We start from the raw sequence: 18,030 nt of genomic DNA, 5'->3' as shown, positions 1-18,030 counted from the left end.
GAATCCACACTATAGGAGGGAATAGCATTATCTGGAGTGAGACAGAAGAAAAAGGTAGAAAAGGGGAAAGTCAAAATGGAGGACAGAAAAAGAATAATGCAATGGATGAAAAAGGCCACATTGCAACTTGACTGAAAAAGACACCAAGTGTGAGGCCATTTTATCTGAATTACCAGAGCAATGGAAAGTACAGGTAATAAACTACTGGCACAGATCAGTCGAAAGGGGTGTGATTTAATGGCCATTACACAACGTGTTTGTAGGTTGGAGATGATTGGGAGTTAAATACTCAGGGGTGTCAGGAAATTCATAAGCGTAAACAGGAAGATACAGGAAGGGGATTAACTCTTCATTCCGGATGGGATTAGGGTGATAGTGAGAGATGATCTAGTTTGTGGGGAGCAGAATGTGGAATCGATCTGGGTAAAGATTAGGAATATGGGTAATAATGGGATAGAAATCACAGGTGGGAGAAGACAACAGGTCACCAAATAACAGCATTACTGAGGGACAGGCACTGGTCGAGGTGTTTAAAGGACATTCAGGCAGTGACATGCTGTTGGGTCTGGAGATAATGTTGCCTAGAAGGTGCTTCAGAAGACTAGAACGAGGACAAAATCTTCTGGTCACAGCCATTTTATTTACTGTCCATCAAGGTACAGGCCAGACAGGATTCAACTGTGCTAGCCAGCCCAGCAAGTACAAAGAGGAAGTAACCCAGGGGATCTGATACAGTTTAGATGAAAAATCCGATGAACAGGTGCAGCAGGTCGACTGGGGATTATACAAACACACGGAGAGCTGGAGCTGCAAGGAACATCCCCACTGGAACAACAATCTGGACCCCAATCATCAATCCCACCCCCAAACTGGAGGGACACCTTCTATTCCGTCTCCAAAGTCTCCAACCAGACGGCATCAATATCGACCTCCAGTTCCTGTCATCCCTCCGTTTATTTTCCTGCAGCTCCCCACCCCCTTCCCTTCCTTCTCCCATCACATCTCCTTAACCCTCTCCTCTGCACTTCTCTCTTCTCCCCTCCCATATTTAAACCTGTGCCACCCCCTCTCCCCTCACCTTTTTATTCAGGCTCTGTCTCATTTTTATAACTTCTGGTGATGGGCTCAAGCCCCAAATCGTCCACTCCCCTTACTTGTTCTGGACGCCGCATGACCTTCCTCATCACCTGAAAATCCAGAGGTTGCAGCCTGGAGTTTCAACCCTTCACCTGTAAACATCAAAGGGGAACTTGCACGGCTGAGTCTCGTCCACAGTTAACAATGCCGACATCTCCTGTCTGGTTTATGATCTTGGCACAGAAGCCCACCCACAGACCCTAGGGCTGCGTGAACTCCTCCCCACACAGGGAGAAGGTGAACTGGACCCTCCCCAATGGAAAATTAACAGTGGGCCTGCAGAGAGGAGGAATTAGTGAATCCCTTTTCTCACTTGCTGGATGAGAACGGTCTCTCCCCGGTGTGAACCCGCTGGTGGGCCTGCAGGCTGGATGGCCGAGAGAACCCCTTCCCACACAGGGAGCAGGTGAACGGTTTCTCTCTGGTGTGAACCCGCTGGTGTGTCTGCAGTGTGGAAGACTGAGAGAACCCTTTCCCACACTGGGAGCATGTGAACGGTTTCTCCCCAGTGTGAATTCTCTGGTGTGATAGCAGGTTGGAGGGATGAGAGAACCCTTTCCCACACAGGAAGCAGGTGAATGGTTTCTCCCCAGTGTGAATTCTCTGGTGCTGTAGCAGGGTGGAGGACTGAGAGAACCCCTTCCCGCACAGTGAGCAGGTGAACGGTTTCTCCCCAGTGTGAATTCTCTGGTGTTGTAGCAGGGCAGAGGATTGAGAGAACCCCTTCCCGCATAGGGAGCAAGTGAATGGTCTCTCCCCAGTGTGAATTCTCTGGTGTTGTAGCAGGTTGGAGGGATGAGAGAATCCTTTCCCGCACAGGGAGCAGGTGAACGGTTTCTCCCCAGTGTGAATTCTCTGGTGTTGTACCAGGGTGGAGGACTGGGAGAACCCCTTCCCGCACAGGGAGCAGGTGAAAGGTTTCTCACCAGTGTGAATGTTCTGGTGTTGTAGCAGGTCAGAGGACTGAAAAAACCCCTTTCCGCACAGGGAGCAGGTGAATGGTCTCTCCCCGGTGTGAATTCTCTGGTGCCGCAGCAGGTCGGAGGAGCGAGAGAACCTCTTTCCGCACAGGGAGCAGGTGAATGGTTTCTCCCCAGTGTGAATCCGCTGGTGACTCAGGAGACCGGTAGGTTGAGAGAATCCTTTTCCGCATAGGGAGCAGATGAACGGTTTCTCCCCGGTGTGAATTCTCTGGTGTTGCAGCAGGTAGGAGGATCGAGAGAACCCCTTCCCACACACACAGCATTTAAAGCCTTTCTCCCCAGAGTGAATATTCTGGTGCTGCAGGAGGCTGGAGGACTGGGTGAACGGATTCTCCTCAGGGGGAACACACCTCTTCCCACATACATGGCAGGTGAACGGACTCTCCCCAAGGGGAACACGCCCCTTCCCACATACGCGGCAGGTGAACAGACTCTCCCCAGGGGGAACACACCCCTTCCCACACACGCGGCAGGTGAACAGACTCTCCTCAGGGGGAACACACCCCTTCCCACACACGCGGCAGGTGAACGGACTCTCCTCAGGGGGAACACACCCGTGCCCCTCCAGGTCCTTGGAGGTTTGAAAGCTCTTCCCACAGTCAGAGCAGGGGGACAAGCTCCCCCTAGTGGGGACACACTTGTGTTGCAGCAGTGCGTCAGAGCTGGCAAATCCCTCCCCACACTCGGAACAGGGGAACGGTGGGTCCCCAGGGTGAGCGCAGAGATCTGATTCCAACAAGTCCACAGGAAGGCCCTCCTCACCACACACTTCACTTTGGAGTGTTTTATCTGCCGTATCACTGGTCACCTGACCCTCCATGTCGATCAATCAGCTGAAGTCCAGTTCACACACTTAATAGGTGTAGGGATTCTCTGTGCGGTGAACTCCCAGATATCTGGCTGATACTATCGTCCCGAGGAATCCAGTCGGAGGGTCAGACCACAACATGGCATTGTCTGAAGCTTTCTGCCTGGAAATGCGCCGCTTTCTTAACCCTGTGGAGAGAAGATGGTGGAGTGAGAGGGAGCAAGGCATTCTCTGCAGCCAATGTTCCAGGACGACACCCTGGAGGCATGGCCAGTAACATGACAAACCGTGGAGTGTCCTGAACTGTGAGGAGAATCAGTACAGACACGTCGACACATGTGGATGAAATTTAGCACGTGTTGATGGAATTTAGCACGTGTTGATGGAAAGGAGAGGAAGCAACAAACACTGGAGACCAAGCAACACATTATGAACCCAGGATTTACTGTTCTATGGACAACACTTTAGTAAACATGTAACGATGAGAGACGTAGCAGGAAACATTTCAAATTTTAAAGCAGAAAGCTCATGTTACTTTTTGTTTGGGAGGTCGATAACTGCATTATTACCCAGAATCCTTATTGGTTCAGAAACTGCTCTGACAAAAGAGCCTCAACAATGCACACTTAAACTGTATTTCCACATCAACGTCCCACTGTGATGTCAAAAGGATGAACAACTTTCAAACAACTGGAACCACCCGACCCACCCACAGTCACATTCGGGACCTGTCACTCAATCACTACCACCCCACATGACAACGTCCAAGAGTCAATCACATTCGCTCCCAACTGCACACGGGGATCCCCGAGCAGCAATGGTGGGGGATGGGAAAGGGGGTTCCTTTGCAAAGATGCTGCTGGTGGCAGGAATTCAGCACATCCAAGAGCCGAGTACGATCAGAGGCTGGGGCATTTGCTAGAGCTGTCAGGGGAGCTTTAAATTAGTATGGTTGGGGACAGGGTTTCAAGTTAGGCAGGACAGCAGGGAGAGGATTTGTAGGCAAAGGAAAGAGGCATATTTAAATAATTTGAGGGTGGAACGGCAGGAAGTAATAAATAGATGCTATAATGACTATTGTGAGAATGGTAGAAAGTATAATAGGCAGCAGGTAGGATGTAGGAGATACCTGAAATGTATTTATTTTAATGCAAGGATTGTTGTTAGGAAGTTGGATGAGCTAAAGGTGTGGATTGACACATGGTTTTATGATGTCGTGGCCATTAGCGAGACATGGTTGAAGGAGGGTTGTGACTGGCAGTTAAATATTCCAGGATTTCGCTGCTTTAGGTATGACAAAATTGGTGGAGTAAGGGGGAGGTGTATTTCTTGTCAGGGAAGATATTACAGTGGTGCTGAGGCAAGATAGACTGGAGGGCTCATCCAGGAAGGCAGTGTGGGTAGAACTAAAAAATAAGGGTGAGGTTACTATTATAGGGGTCTATTATAGACCTCCAAATGGGGAAAGGGAACTAGAAGAGCAAATGTGCAAGGAAATAGCTGAGATGTGCAGAAGGAATAGGGTGGTGTTGGTTGGGGATTTCAATGTTCCTAACATAGATTGAGAAACACAGTCAGTGAGAGGGCAGGATGTTTATACAATGTGTTCAGGACTGCTTTTTGCAGCAATATGTTGAGACACCCACTAGAGAGGGAGCAGTGTTAGCTCTGTTGTTTGGGAACCAAATAGGGCAGGTGACGGGGGTAAGCGTTGGGGAGAACTTCGGATCCAGTGACCATGGGTCCATTAGCTTTAGCTTAACGATGGAAAGGGATAGGTTGGGTCTGCAGTCAAAGGTCTTCGAATGGGGGAAGGCCAGATTTGAAGAAATGAGAGGAGATTTGCAGAGAATTGTGTGGGCTGATCTTTTTGCTGGAAAGGATGCAGAGGAAAATTGGAGGGCATTTAAGGGTGAGATTTTGAGAGTAAAGTCCAGCCAAAAGGCAAGTCCAAAAGTTTAAGGGAGCCGTGGTTTTCTAAAAAATTAGGAAGTTGGTATGGGATAAGAGGGAGGCCTAAGCAAAATATAAGAAACAGAAGATTGAGGAGATGTATGATCATTACTTAGATTGCAGGAAGAACCTTAAGAGGGAAATTAGAAAGGCAAAAAGGTATGTCCATAGCTAATAAGGTGAAAGTAAATCCTAAAGGTTTTTACAGTTACGTGAACAGTAAAAGGAGGGTTAAGGATAGAGTAGGTTCACTGAATGATGGGACTGATGGACTATGTGAGGAACCTTATGAGATGGGGGAGATAGTGAATGATTTTTTTGTTCTCATCTGTATTCACGAGGGAAAGGAACATTGGGATATACGAGATAAGAGAGGCAAAGGGCTTAGTTATGGAGAGGATAGGGATTAGTAAAGTGAGGGTTTTGGAGCTTCTAGGGTCAATTAAGGTGGATAAGTCTCCTGGTCCTGATGGGATTTTCCCCAGGATGTTAAGGGAGGTCAGGGAACAAATAGCAGAGTGACAGTAATTTTTCAAAGATCACTGGAGGAAGGTGTGGGTCCTTGGGATTGGACGGCTGCGAATGTAGTTCTGTTGTTTAAAAAAGGCATTAGGTGTTACCCAAGTAATTATCAGCCAGTAAGTTTGACTTTGGTGGTGGGGAAAGATATGGAGGGTATTCTTTTTATATAGTATATATGCATATCTGGATAGGCAGGAATTGATGAAAGGCACCCATCATGGGTTTCTAAAAGGAAAATCTTGTTTGACGAACCTTGTTGAGTTTCTTCAGGAGGTGACAAAAAAAAAGTGGATGAAGGTAGAGCGGTGGATGTGATCTATTTGGATTTTAGTAAGGCTTTTGATAAGGTTCCACATGGAAGGTTCAGTCACTAGGGATTAATAGAGAGATTGTGAGATGGGTTCAGAGATGGCTGGAAGATACACAGCAGAGAGTCATGGTGGACAACTGTCTGTCAGGTTGGAAGCCTGTCACAAGCAGGATGCCTCAGGGATCGGTGCTGGGTCCCCTGTTGCTTAACATTTATATTAATGATTTAGAGGAGGGTGTGGTTAACTGGGAAGGCATTTTTGCAGATGATACAAAAATAGGGGGAGTGGTAAATAGTGAGGAAGGTTTACTTGGATTACAGAAGGATTTGGTTTGTTTGGAAGAGTGGGCTGCAAGATGGCAGCAGATGGAATTCAATGTAGACAAGTGTGAGGTGTTGCATTTCAGAAAAAATAACCAGAATAGGACATACACAGTTAAGGGGAGGGCATTAAGGCACGTAGAGGAACAGAGGGACCTGGGGGTTATGGTACAGAGTTCACTGAAGGTGGATTCCCAAGTAGACAGGGTGGTTAAGAAGGCATATGGTATGCCGGGCTTCATAAATCATAGTGTAGAGTATAGGAGCTGGGAGGTGATGCTGCAGCTGTTTAAGGCATTGGTGAGGCCAGGTTTGGAGTACTGGGCTCAGTTCTGGTCTCCAAATTATAGAAAGGATATAGATAAGGTGGAGAGGGTGCAGAGAAGGTTTACAAGGATGTTGCCTGGCTTACAACATCTAGACTACAGAGAAAGATTAAGGAGACTGGGACTTTATTCATTGGAACATAGACGACTGAGAGGGGATTTGATTGAGGTATTTAAAATTATGAAGGGAATAGATAGACGAGGTGTAAGACTCTTTCCCCTGAGGGCAGGAGGCCATAAGTTAAGAGCAAGGGGGCAAAACTTTAGGAGAAATGTTAGAGGTGGCTTTTTCACTCAGCGAGTGGTGGCAGAATGGAATGATCTTCCGAATGAGATAGTTGCGTCAGGGTCCCTTCTGTCATTTAAGAGAAGGTTGGATGTGTACATGGATGTGAGGGGGTTGGAGGGTTATGGGTGGAGAGCGGGAGGTGGGAGCTTATGGAGTTGTTCAAGTGAACCGGCGCAGACTCGCAGGTCCGACATGGACTGTTTCCGCGCTGTAAACAGTTATATGGTTATAATGAGGCAGATGACAGGCAAGGAACGGGAAGAGTACACAGGCCTGGATGTTGGCACCTCCAGATACAAAGTGGAATCTCTCTCTCTTCCCTTTTCCGTCTCCTTTCCCCCAGCTCTGCTTCCACACTCCAATCCCCTTTCCACATCAATCATCACCTTTTCTTGCCTACCCTTCCATCCATATCCAATTGTCACCTTTTGTCTGTCCGATGGCACAGTGATTGCGACTAACTTAATAACCAGTGGAAAGCTTTCAGTAAAACATTCAACAAAAAACAAAACTTTAACCATTGGCACAATTAATAAGGCAAAATGCTAGTGTGACAGAATATTTAGAGGTGTTTTGGGAAGGATTATTAGTGCTGGCTGCACACAACATTTTAAAACACAGAATATTTGCAGGAATTTTGCAGAGTGCCTTTCGCAAAAAGAGCAACAAAATTGCAGCATATAGCTTGCCTGGGAGAGCATGATTTTTGCAGGCAGACAGAACAGCTTTGCTCCCAGCGAGGGAGGGTGTGAAACAGAAGGCACTTTCAGGCGGACAAAATCCCCTGAAGTAAAGCCACATATTATGCCCATATGTGGCTGTCGGGAGGCCACCTGAAAGCACAGGAGGCACATGCATGGCGAACTTTGTAACCCTCTTCCGGGAGGGATAATCGCCAGAGCACTGAGGTCCCCCCTCCCCCCCAACACCTGAATGCAGCCACTTGAAAGCGGCTGCTAAGGGGATGACTATCAGCTGGTGAGCGCCTGAAAGCTCCCCTATCTGCTGCCCCTGCGCCCCAGTGTGGGACGTCAGGGCAGGGGCAGCTGGCATGGGCAGTCAGAGTTAGGGCAGCCGGCGCAGGCTGTAGGGGTTGGGGGCAGCCGCGCGGGCTGTAGGGGCTGAGCAGTGGGATCAGTGTGGGGACTGACATGTGGCTATGGGGAGAGCAGAACAGTGGGATCAGTGTATGGGGGCTGACACGGGGCTATGGCGAAAGAGCAGAACAATGGGATTAGTGTGGGGGCCCACACGGGGCTTGGGGAGAGAGCAGAACAGTGGGATCAGTGTGGGGGCCCACACGGAGCTATGGTGAGAGAGCAGAGCAATGGATCAGTGTGGGGACCGACATGGGACTGTGGGGAGAGAGCGGGGAAGTGGGATCAGTATGGGGACAGCCTGCACCAGCCACCCCAACTCTGACAGCCCACGCCGGCCACCCCAGCACTGACAACCCACACCAACCACCTCAGCTCTGACAGCCCACCACCCCAACACTGACAGCCCAAAGGGACAGAAGCCGGAGTGCGCTCCAAGGCACCTCCCGTGCAGCCACCCATTTCAGGTGGCCAGCGCTTCCACCTGATCGACCATTCCACAGGGCTGAATCCGCTTCTGCAGGCGCATTCTTGGTGGAGAATATACCTGAATGCAGCTAGGGAGGAAATCAATTCCAGAAGGACAAAGCTGGCAAACCTTTGGAAGACTGGCTGTCTGAAAGGTGACCTGAAAGGAGGAGAATCATCCAGAAAACCCTAAAGGGGGCAAGTTTCGTCAGCAAGACTGATTAAACAGGAATCAGGAATCAGATGCAGATGTCCTGGAACAAAAGGAATCTCTCTCTGAAAACCAACAAATACCCTCCTGAGTGGTAACCCTTTGCCTGTTCAGCACCAAAGACTGGTGAACTTTGTTAATGCTAACTTCTGTGCACAGAACAAGAACTGCCTGCAATCAGTGAGAATGGACTGTGATCCAAAGAACTTCTCTAATCTTAAATACACATTACTCACACGTGTATGAGGGGGAGGGGAATTAAGTAGGTTAAGTAAGTTGATAGAAATAAGTTAAAGTTTAATTCTGTTTTCTTGTTCAAACTGTGTTGCATATCTATTACTGCTGGTTTTTGGGGTTCTCTCTACTCCGTTTAAGGAAGAATTTAAGATTAGTATGTTTTAATTTAAAACAGATCCTGACAATTCATTATGTTCATTTTATAAGATATTACATTATGGAAAAAATTCAGACCATAAAATTAATTGGGATAAGAGTGAGGTCAGTCCACTTGTTGAGGGGGAATTATGATTGATGTAAACAAATTGTTCAATTTAAATGGATGCAAAATTCAATATTTAAGTGTGGCGGCACACATCCTCATGGCGAACCAGCCCCACTTGTATCGCCACGTGGCAGGGCAGCCATGGGGAAATGGCGTTGTCAGAGGTTATGGTATATAGTACCCTCAAAGTTGATACTCAGGTAGATAGAGTGGTGAAGAAGACATTTGGAATGTTGGCCTTCATCAATCGGAGTATTGAATTCAAGAGTTGGGAGGTTATGATGAAATTGGATAAGAGTGAGGCCAAGTTTGGAGTACTGTGTGCAGTTTTGGTCACCAAATTATAGGAAGGATATAAACAAAATAGAGAGAGTGCAGAGAAGGTTCACAAGAATGTTGACAGGATTTCAGGGTCTGAGTTACAGTAAAAGGTTGTGCAGACTGGGGCTTTTTTCTCTGGAGCGTAGAAGATTGAGGGGGATTTGATGGAGGTGTTGAAAATTTTAAAAGGGACAGACAGAGTAAACGTGGATAGGCTTTTTCAGTTAAGAGTGGGGGAGATTCAACCTAGAGGGCATGGTTTAAGATTGAAGGGGGAAAATTATAAGGGGAACATGAGGGGAAATTTCTTTATGCAAAGGGTGGTAGGGATGTGGAATGAGCTTCCAGCAGACGTGGTTGAGGCGGGATCATTGATTACATTTAAGGAAAGACTAGATAGTTACATGGAGAGGAGAGGACTGGAGGGGTATGGACCGGGTGCTGGTCAGTGGGACTAGGAGGGTGGGGATTTGTTCCGGCATGGACTAGTAGGGCCAAACTGGCCTGTTCTGTGCTGTATATGGTTATTATGGACTCCAGCCTCCCTTCCAGCGCCCACCCTGGGCAGCGATGATGACGTCACAATGCACCAGGTAACTGAGCTCCTGCTGCCCTTAAAGGGGGCGGCGCTGAATGTGAATAAATACAGTCATTAACAACCTTCAGTGTGGCAGCAGTGATTTCCTTCAGCTCCTGCAAGTGCTACAGTGGTAACCCCGACATTTATCTAGGCCCAGCGAATGATGGACGTAGCTGAGGTGAACGCTGTAGCCCTCAAACTTCCCCCCTTCTGGCCCCATCGCCCATGGACCCATGATTCGGAGCCGCACAGGAGTGTGGGTATGACAATGGCTCTGTACACGCTGATCTTTGTGTGTTTCTTCAGGTGGTTGTTTTTCCAGACTCTTTTGTGTAGTCTTCCAAAGGCGCTATTTGCCTTGGCGAGTCTGTTGTCTATCTCTTTTGTCGATCCTTGCATCAGACGAAATGGTGCAGCTGAGGTAGGTAAACTGGTTGACCGTTTTGAGTTTTGTGTGCCCGATGGAGATGTGGGAGGGCTGGTGGTCATGGTGAGGAGCTGGCTGATGGAGGACCTCAGTTTTTTTCAGGTCGACTTCCAGGCCAAACATTTTGGCAGTTTCCGCAAAATAGGATGTCATGCACTGGAGAGCTGGCTCTGAATGGGCAACTAAAGCGGCATTGTCTGCAAAGAGTAGTTCACGGACAAGTTGCTCTTGTGTCTTGGCGTGAGCTTGCAAGCCCCTTAGATTGAAGAGACTGCCATCCGTGCGGTACTGGATGTAAACACCTTCTTCATTGTTGAGGTCTTTCAGCCCCTGTGTCCAAGTTTGGCCTCACTCCCCAGCAGCGTGCTTCCAGGCTTTACACCTGGATGGGTTGGGGAATCGCAGCCCCTCAGCCCTCATGGACAAAATGCTGGCCCTGGCAGAGGATCATAAGCCGTGTTTCCGCTTCCGCCAGATATTCTTTGAACAGGTCCCAAAAGATATCCAGCTCCATCTGTCCGGAGGACTTTTCCGACCCCCACAAGGCCGCAGCACGGGCAGATGCCCACTGGGATGCCAAACAGGAGAACGAGGCAGCCCTCAGCCAAGTCTCCAAGCTGGGGCCCCGCCGTCTGCAGGATACCCCAAGCACATGCATGAGGGAACCCAGTCAACATTGTGCCTTTATCACCAGCTCTGGGGAGTGAAAGCCTGCAAGTGCCGCCAGCCCTGCGACGTCCAGTGGTATGGCCAGGTAAACCGCCATTGATGGCTGCCACGGTTGGCCACGTGAACAGCCTCCTTTACATCACTAACAAGTCCATGGGCCGCTGGTTCCTGGTGAACACAGGGGCTGAGCTGAGCGCCCTCCCCACTACAGTGCTGGAAACTCGAACCCGGACCCCTGGTCCAACCCTGTGGGCTACCAATGGTTCTGCAATCAAGACCTATGGCATCCGTAGGGCACAGATACAGATCGGGGATGAAAGGTTCACTTGGAGGTTCGTCCTGGCCTCGGTGGGCAGTGCGCTGTTAGGGGCTGACTTCCTAAGGGCTTAGGGTCTGCTGGTGGACGTGAGGGGCAGGAGGCTGCTCAATGCCCGCATCTTTCGCTCAGTGCGCCTGGGCATGGACAGATGACGACAGACCCAAAACCGCCACAGTAGCCACTGCCACAGATGAATTCGCCGAGATCCTCAGTGAGTTCCCTGCCATCTTGGAGCCACACTTCTATGTCACCTCCCCCCACCATGGAATTTTCCATCACATCTTCACAAAAGGCCCCCTGCTGCATGCCAGACCTAGACAGCTGCCGCTGGAGAAGCTAAAGCAGGTAAAGGAGGAATTCTCCAGACTCCAGGAGTTGGGCATCGTTTGGTAGTCAGATAGCACCACTGCACATGGTCCCGGAGACATCAGGGGGTTGGAGATCCCGCGAAGACTACAGACAGCTAAATGATGCCACAACTCCAGACTGGTACCCGGTCTCCCTTATCCATGACTTCGCAGCCAACCTCCACAGTGCGCGGTTCTTTTCAAAAGTTGATCTGGTGCGCGGATACCACCAAATCCTGGTCCACCCTGATAACTTTGGAAAGACCACCATTATCACCCCTTTCAGCTTGTTCAAATTCTTCCGAATGCAGTTTGGGTTGAAAAACGCAGCCCAGATGTTCCAGCACCTCATGGACGCAGTGGGTAGAGATTTGGACTTTGTCTTTATCTACCTAGATGACATCCTGGTATCCAGCTGCAGCCGCGAAGAGCACAAGTTCCATCTCCGTACCCTGTTCGCCCAGCTGCCAGAAGTCGGCCTCACAGTCAACAAGGCCAAATGCCAGTTTGGCCTGGGGCACAACATCTCAGTGTCTGGGGCAGCTCTGGTATCGGAGAAAGTGGCAACTGTCCAGCGATTTCCCAAACCCTCCTCCCTCAAGGACCTGCAGGAATTTGTGGGAATGACAAATTTTTACCATAGATTCATCCCCAACGTCGCCCGCATCATGCGCCCTCTTTTCGCGCTGATCGCGACGAAAGAGAAGACCCTGGCCTGGTCGGAGGAGGCAGACAAGGCCTTCACTGCAACAAAACAGGCCCCCACAGAGGTGACTTTGTGGGCGCACCCATGCCCAGAAGCACTCCTGGTGCTCCCGGATAACGCTTCTGCCACGGCGGTCGGTGAAGTATTGGAACAGTGGCTGGATGGGCAGTGATGCCCATTGGTCTTTTTCAGTAAGCTGTTGTGGCTGCCGGAGCTTAAATACAGTGCATTTGACCGGGAGCTCCTGGTGCTGTACCTGGCCATCCGCCACTTCAGATACTTCTTGGAGGGCAGAACTTTCACCGTTTTTACTGATCACAAGCGCCTTACCCAAGCACTAGCTATGGCCAAGGACCCAAGGTTGGCCAGGGAACAGCACCATCTGTCCTATATATCCGAATTCACTACAGACATCCAGCACCAGGCGGGCAAGGACAATGTAGTCGTGGATGCACTCTCCCGTCCAGCCATCACAACGCTAGCTCCCGGCCTTGACTACGCCCAACTCGCACAGGCTCAGTAGCAGGACGCCGAAGCTCAAACTCTCCGGATCGCCATCTCAGGTCTCCAGCTCGAGGATATCCAGCTTCTTGACTCTGCCCAGCCGCTGCTCTGCGACACCTCCATCAGCTCACCGTGCCCAGTAGTCCCACAGGAGTGGAGGGCTAAGGTCATCAGCTCTATCCACGATCTTGCCCACCCCTCAGTAAAAACTACTGTGCATATGGTGGCATAGCGATTCATCTGGCATGGCCCCAAGAATGAGGTGGCAGCGCTAACCCGCAACTGCATTAGCTGGCAGACATCTAAAGTCCACAGACACACGTAACTCGGCAACGCGGAGGTTCCAGCATATCCACATGGATGTCGTGGGCCCTTTGCAGTGTCCAGGGAGTCGTGGTACTGGTTTACCATAGTGGACAGAGCAACCAGGTGGCCAGAAGCCATCCTGGTCCATGAGGTGTCAGTGGTGACATGTGCTAGAGCCCTGGTCAGCCAGAGGATCGCTCCTTTCAGTGTGCTGGCGTACATCATGAGCAATAGAGGCGTCCAATTTACCTCTGCACTGTGGGAGCAGCAGGCAAGGCTTTTAGGGGTAACACTGCACCACACCACGGCTTACCACCTACAGTTTAATGGTATGGTAGAAAGGTTCCACCGACACCTAAAGTCCGCTCTGATGGCAAGACTTTCTGGCTCTGACTGGGTGGCTGAGTTGCCCTGGGTTCTTTTTGGGATTAGGACGGCGTCCAAGAGGGACCAGCAAGCCTCGTCAGCAGAAATGGTTTATGGCACGCCACTCTCCCTGCCAGGCAAATTCTTCAGCCTGGAGGCCAAGATGACGCACAATGAAGGTGAGCGACTCGCGGACCTCTGTAAACGACTGGGCAACCTAACCCCACACCCCCATCGCACCATGGCACCCGACCTTCCCATCGACCAAAAGATTGGGATGTGGCGCAATTCGTGTTTGTCCAGAGAGGACCACAGAGGGCCCCGCTGCAGTGCCCATACGAAGGCTGATGGAATTTAATACAGATAAATGTGAGGTGCTACATTTTGGAAAGGCAAATTTAAATAGGTCATATACATTGAATGGTAGACAATTCAGGAGTGCAGAGCAACAAAGGGATTTAGGAGTTATGGTAAATAGTACCTTCAAGGCTGATACTCAGGTAGATGGTGTGGTGAAGAAGGCATTTAGAATGTTGGCCTTCATAAATCGGAGTACTGAATTCAAGAGTAGGGAGGTTATGATGAAATTGTACAAGGCATTGGTGAGGCCAAATTTGGAGTACTGTGTACAGTTTTGGTCACTAAATTATAGGAAAGATATAAACAAAATAGAGAGAGTGCAGAGAAGGTTCACGAGAATGTTGACAGGATTTCAGGGTCTGAGTTACAGGGAAAGGTTGTGCAGACTGGGGCTTTTTTTTCTGGAGCGTAGAAGATTGAGAGGGGATTTGATAGAGGTGTTTAAGATTTTAAAAGGGACAGACAGAGTAAATGTGGATAGGCTTTTTCAATTAAGAAAGGGGGAGATTCAAACGAGAGGACATGGTTTAAGATTGAAGGGGGAAAATTATATGGGGAACATGAGGGAAAATTTGTTTACGCAGAGGGTGGTGAGGATGTGGAATGAGCTTCCAGCAGACGTGGTCGAGGCGGGATCATTGGTTACATTTAAGGAAAGACTGGATCGTTACATGGATAGGAGGGGACTAGAGGGGTATGGTCCGGGTGCTGGTCAGCAGGACTAGGAGGTTGGGGATTTGCTACGGCATGGACTAGTAGGGTCGAACTGGCCTGTTCTGTTCTGTGGTTATATGGTATGGGTCCCTTCGGGACCAAGGTTCTCTGGCAGTCAGGTGGAACTTTTACTTTAGATGTGGGGAGCAGGGACCGCTTAAAAGCTGCTCATTTGGATTTGTCACAGCCGGTGCAGAAGGCCGTGCCCAAGTGCCGGCTGCTAAAGTGACAGGACGCGTATCTGGATTTGGGGGGGTGGAGGGAAGAGGGTTGTGTGGCAGCGCACATCCTCATGGCGAACCGGCGCCACTTGTATCGCCACCTGGCGGGACAACCATGGGGAAATGGCATCGTCAGAGGTTTCTCTCTGACTCCAGCGCCCACCCTGGGCAGCGATCATGACGTTACAATGTACCAGGTGACTGAGCTCCTGCTGCCCTTGAAGGGGGAGGCGCTGAATGTGAATTAAAAGTTGTTAACAACCTTCAATGTGGCAGCAGTGATTTCCTTCAGCTCCTGCAAGTGCCACATAGGTATTAAAATTGATGAAAATTTAGATAAGGTTGAATTTTTTTACTGTTACTTGGTAAAAATTAATGATTTAAATAGGTGGAATGATTTACCTATAATTTTAATAGGTAGAGTGAATTATATTAAGATGAATATTTTTCCAAGGATCCAATATCTTTTTTAATCTATCCCTTGAATATACCCCAAAATTTTTAAAAAATCTTAATTTCATTGTTAGAAAATTATTATGGAAAGGGAAAATAATGATTACCTTTGGAAAAGTTGACTTGGAAATTTGAATTGGGGGTTAACAACTTCAACATTTTCAGAATTATTATAAGGCTGCCCAATTGAAATTTATTGCTGGAATGTTTGTTTTCAATGAACCTTCAGTATTGGTAAATACAGAGTTAGCTAAAATTGATGAGGAATTTATTTATAAATGGAAGTCAAAATTGTTAGTTGGCAGAGATCCAGTGATATTGAAACATCTAATTAAATTATGGAATTAAATTGATGATGAATGAGGTGGAAAAGGTAAAATTTCATCCAAAATGCCTCGAATTAAAAAAAAATTCTTTATGGTTAATGATCAATTTTTCAAAATATGAAATCAATTGGGGATTAAAAGGTGGAGGATACATTTGAAGCAGCTCCCCCTTCCCCTCGCGACGCGGGACCCGCTGAGCCCCGGACCCGCTGAGCCCCGAACATCTCACCTCTAGGCCCGGCACGTCACTGAAGGAACGGTGCTCATGACGCAACACGCTTTCCACCGCCGGCGCTCGGTAGCACGTGATGGGGCGGCACAAACCGGGAGGCGGAGCGAAAGGAGCTGTCATATGAGGTGGGGCCGGGGCGAGGCGCACTGTCAATTAGAGAAAATGGGGCGGAGCGAGCTGTCCATCAGAGGGGGCGGGGAGAGCTGACAATCAGAGGAGGAGGGAGATGTCCATCAGAGGAGGAGGGAGATGTCCATCAGAGGAGGCGTGGCGTGTGAGCTGTCCATCAGAGGAGGGGGCGGGGTGAGCTGTCCATCAGAGGAGGCGTGGCGTGTGAGCTGTCCATCAGAGGAGGGGGCGGGGTAAGATGTCCGTCAGAGGAGGCGGGGCGTGTGAGCTGTCCGTCAGAGGAGGGGGCGTGGTGAGCTGTCTATCAGAGGAGGCGGGGCGGGCGAGCTGTCTATCAGAGAAGGGGGCGGAGTGAGCTGTCCATCAGAGGAGGCGGGGCGTGTGAGCTGTCCATCAGAGGAGGCGGGGCGTGTGAGCTGTCCATCAGAGGAGCGGCCGGCCCGGGTCAGCGAGACGTTCCCAGGTGAAATCTGCCCCCGGGGAAACGCAGTGTGAATCGTGACCGGGAAGAAGGTGGAAGAAAGCAGCGAGGAAGGGGGGACAGAGTCTGAGCGACTGTCAGGAGGGGGAGGAAGGGCCCTGGATGATGGGAACCAGCCCGGAACCTCCGTCCTGGATCGTTCCCTTTGCTACATCAGGACACGGTTGGAGCTGCCGAGTTTCTCCCGCCTTGTGTGTTTCCACTTCAACCCCGGGGTCTGCACTTCCGGGTTTCACTTGGTGCAAACAAACGAACGATGCAAAGCAGGAAAGAAATCTCCAAGAACAAATCAAGTTCAAAGTGAGAGTCCTTCAACGAGTCGTTGACGGGTCTGATGGTGGAGGGGGAGCAGCTGTTCCCGAACCTGCTGCTGGGAGTCCTGTGGCCCCGACCCCTCTTTCCTGATGGCAGCAGCGAGAACAGAGCGTCTGCTGGGTGGGGTGGGTCTTTGATGGTCGCTGCTGCTCTCCATCCGTGTCCTCGATGGTGGGGAGGCTTTTGCCAGTGATGTATTGGGCTGTGTCCATGATGTTTTGCAGATCTTTCCGCTCAGGGCTATTGGTGCCCACCGACCAGGCTCACACTTTCCACAACCCTCTCAATCAGTTGGCCAGTTTTTGATGTCGTCCCAACCCTCCGCAAACTCTGAAGAAGGTGCAGGTGCTGACGTGCTTTCGTCACCATGACATTCGTGTGTTGGGTCCAGGAAAGGTCCTCAGAAATAGTGGCTCCCAGGAATTTAAATGTGCTCACCCTCTGATTCCCCAATGATCACTGGATCGTTCATCTCTGGTTTTCCCCTCGTGAGATCCACAATCACTTTCTTGGATTTGGTGACATTGAGTCTCTCCTGCCCGCTGACATTATCACCCCTTTAATTTGGGGGGATCGTCAGCAAATTGTCAATGGTTATTGTCACGCAGAGCGACACAATCAGAAGTGTAAAGTAAGCAGAGCAGGGGGCTAAGAACACAGCCCTGTGGTGCTCTGGTACTGATGGAGATTGTGGAGGAGATGTTCTTCCCGACCTTCACTGATTGTGGTCTGGAGTTGAGGAAATCCAGGATCCATTTACATGGTGGGGTATTGAGGCCCAGGTCTTGGAGTTTGCTGATCAGTTTTCAGGGAATATTGGTGTTAAATACCAAACTGCAGTTGGTAAAGAGCATCCTGGTACACGCGTCTTTGCCGTCCAGTTGTTCCAAGGCTTTGTGCAGAACCCGTGAGATGGCATTTGCTGTACAGGTGTTGCCAGGGTCGGCAAATTGGAACAGAACCATACCGCCAATTAGACAAGAGCTAATATGCCTACAGGATGTTGCCTGGATTGGAGAATGGGTCTTATGAAGCAGGGTTAACAGAACTGGGGGCTTTACTCTCTGGAGGGAAGATGGAAGGTGCCTTAATAGAGGCCTTATGAGAGGCACAGATAGGGTGGGCAGCCAGCACCTTTTTCCTGAGGTGCCAGTGGCCAAAACCAGATCTGCTTAATGTGAGGGGAGGAAAGTTCAGGGGATGTATCACGGGAACGTTTATTTACACAGAGTGTAGTGGGTGTCTGGAATGCATTTCAGGGGGTTGGGGCGGAGGCTGAGAGAATGAGGACATTGAAGACATTCTTGGACACATTTATGCCAGAAAG

The 18,030-nt window shown here is 49.7% G+C and overlaps 1 protein-coding gene across 1 annotated transcript; it reads right to left on the bottom strand.

Annotated features, from left to right (window-relative positions):
- Positions 1–620: 620 nt before the first annotated feature.
- LOC138756917 (zinc finger protein 229-like) lies at positions 621–16,120 on the bottom strand. Its single transcript, XM_069923323.1, has 2 exons — positions 15,776–16,120; positions 621–3,116 (listed from the first exon to the last, which is right to left on the bottom strand). Exon 2 carries the CDS (start codon positions 2,938–2,940, stop codon positions 1,447–1,449), a length of 1,494 nt encoding a protein of 497 aa, XP_069779424.1. The 5' UTR covers positions 2,941–3,116; positions 15,776–16,120; the 3' UTR covers positions 621–1,446.
- Between the last annotated feature and the right edge of the window lie 1,910 nt (positions 16,121–18,030).

This window comes from Narcine bancroftii, chromosome 3 (genome assembly GCF_036971445.1).
Source record: "Narcine bancroftii isolate sNarBan1 chromosome 3, sNarBan1.hap1, whole genome shotgun sequence".
Classification (NCBI taxonomy): Eukaryota; Metazoa; Chordata; class Chondrichthyes; order Torpediniformes; family Narcinidae; genus Narcine; species Narcine bancroftii.
The sequence above is the reverse complement of the archived record's forward strand: the minus strand, read 5'-3'. Positions and strand labels throughout refer to the sequence as shown.

Excerpts from the sequence above, each read along its gene's own strand:
- LOC138756917 (XM_069923323.1), bottom strand. The coding sequence starts at position 2,940 with ATGGAGGGTCAGGTGACCAGTGATACGGCAGATAAAACACTCCAAAGT.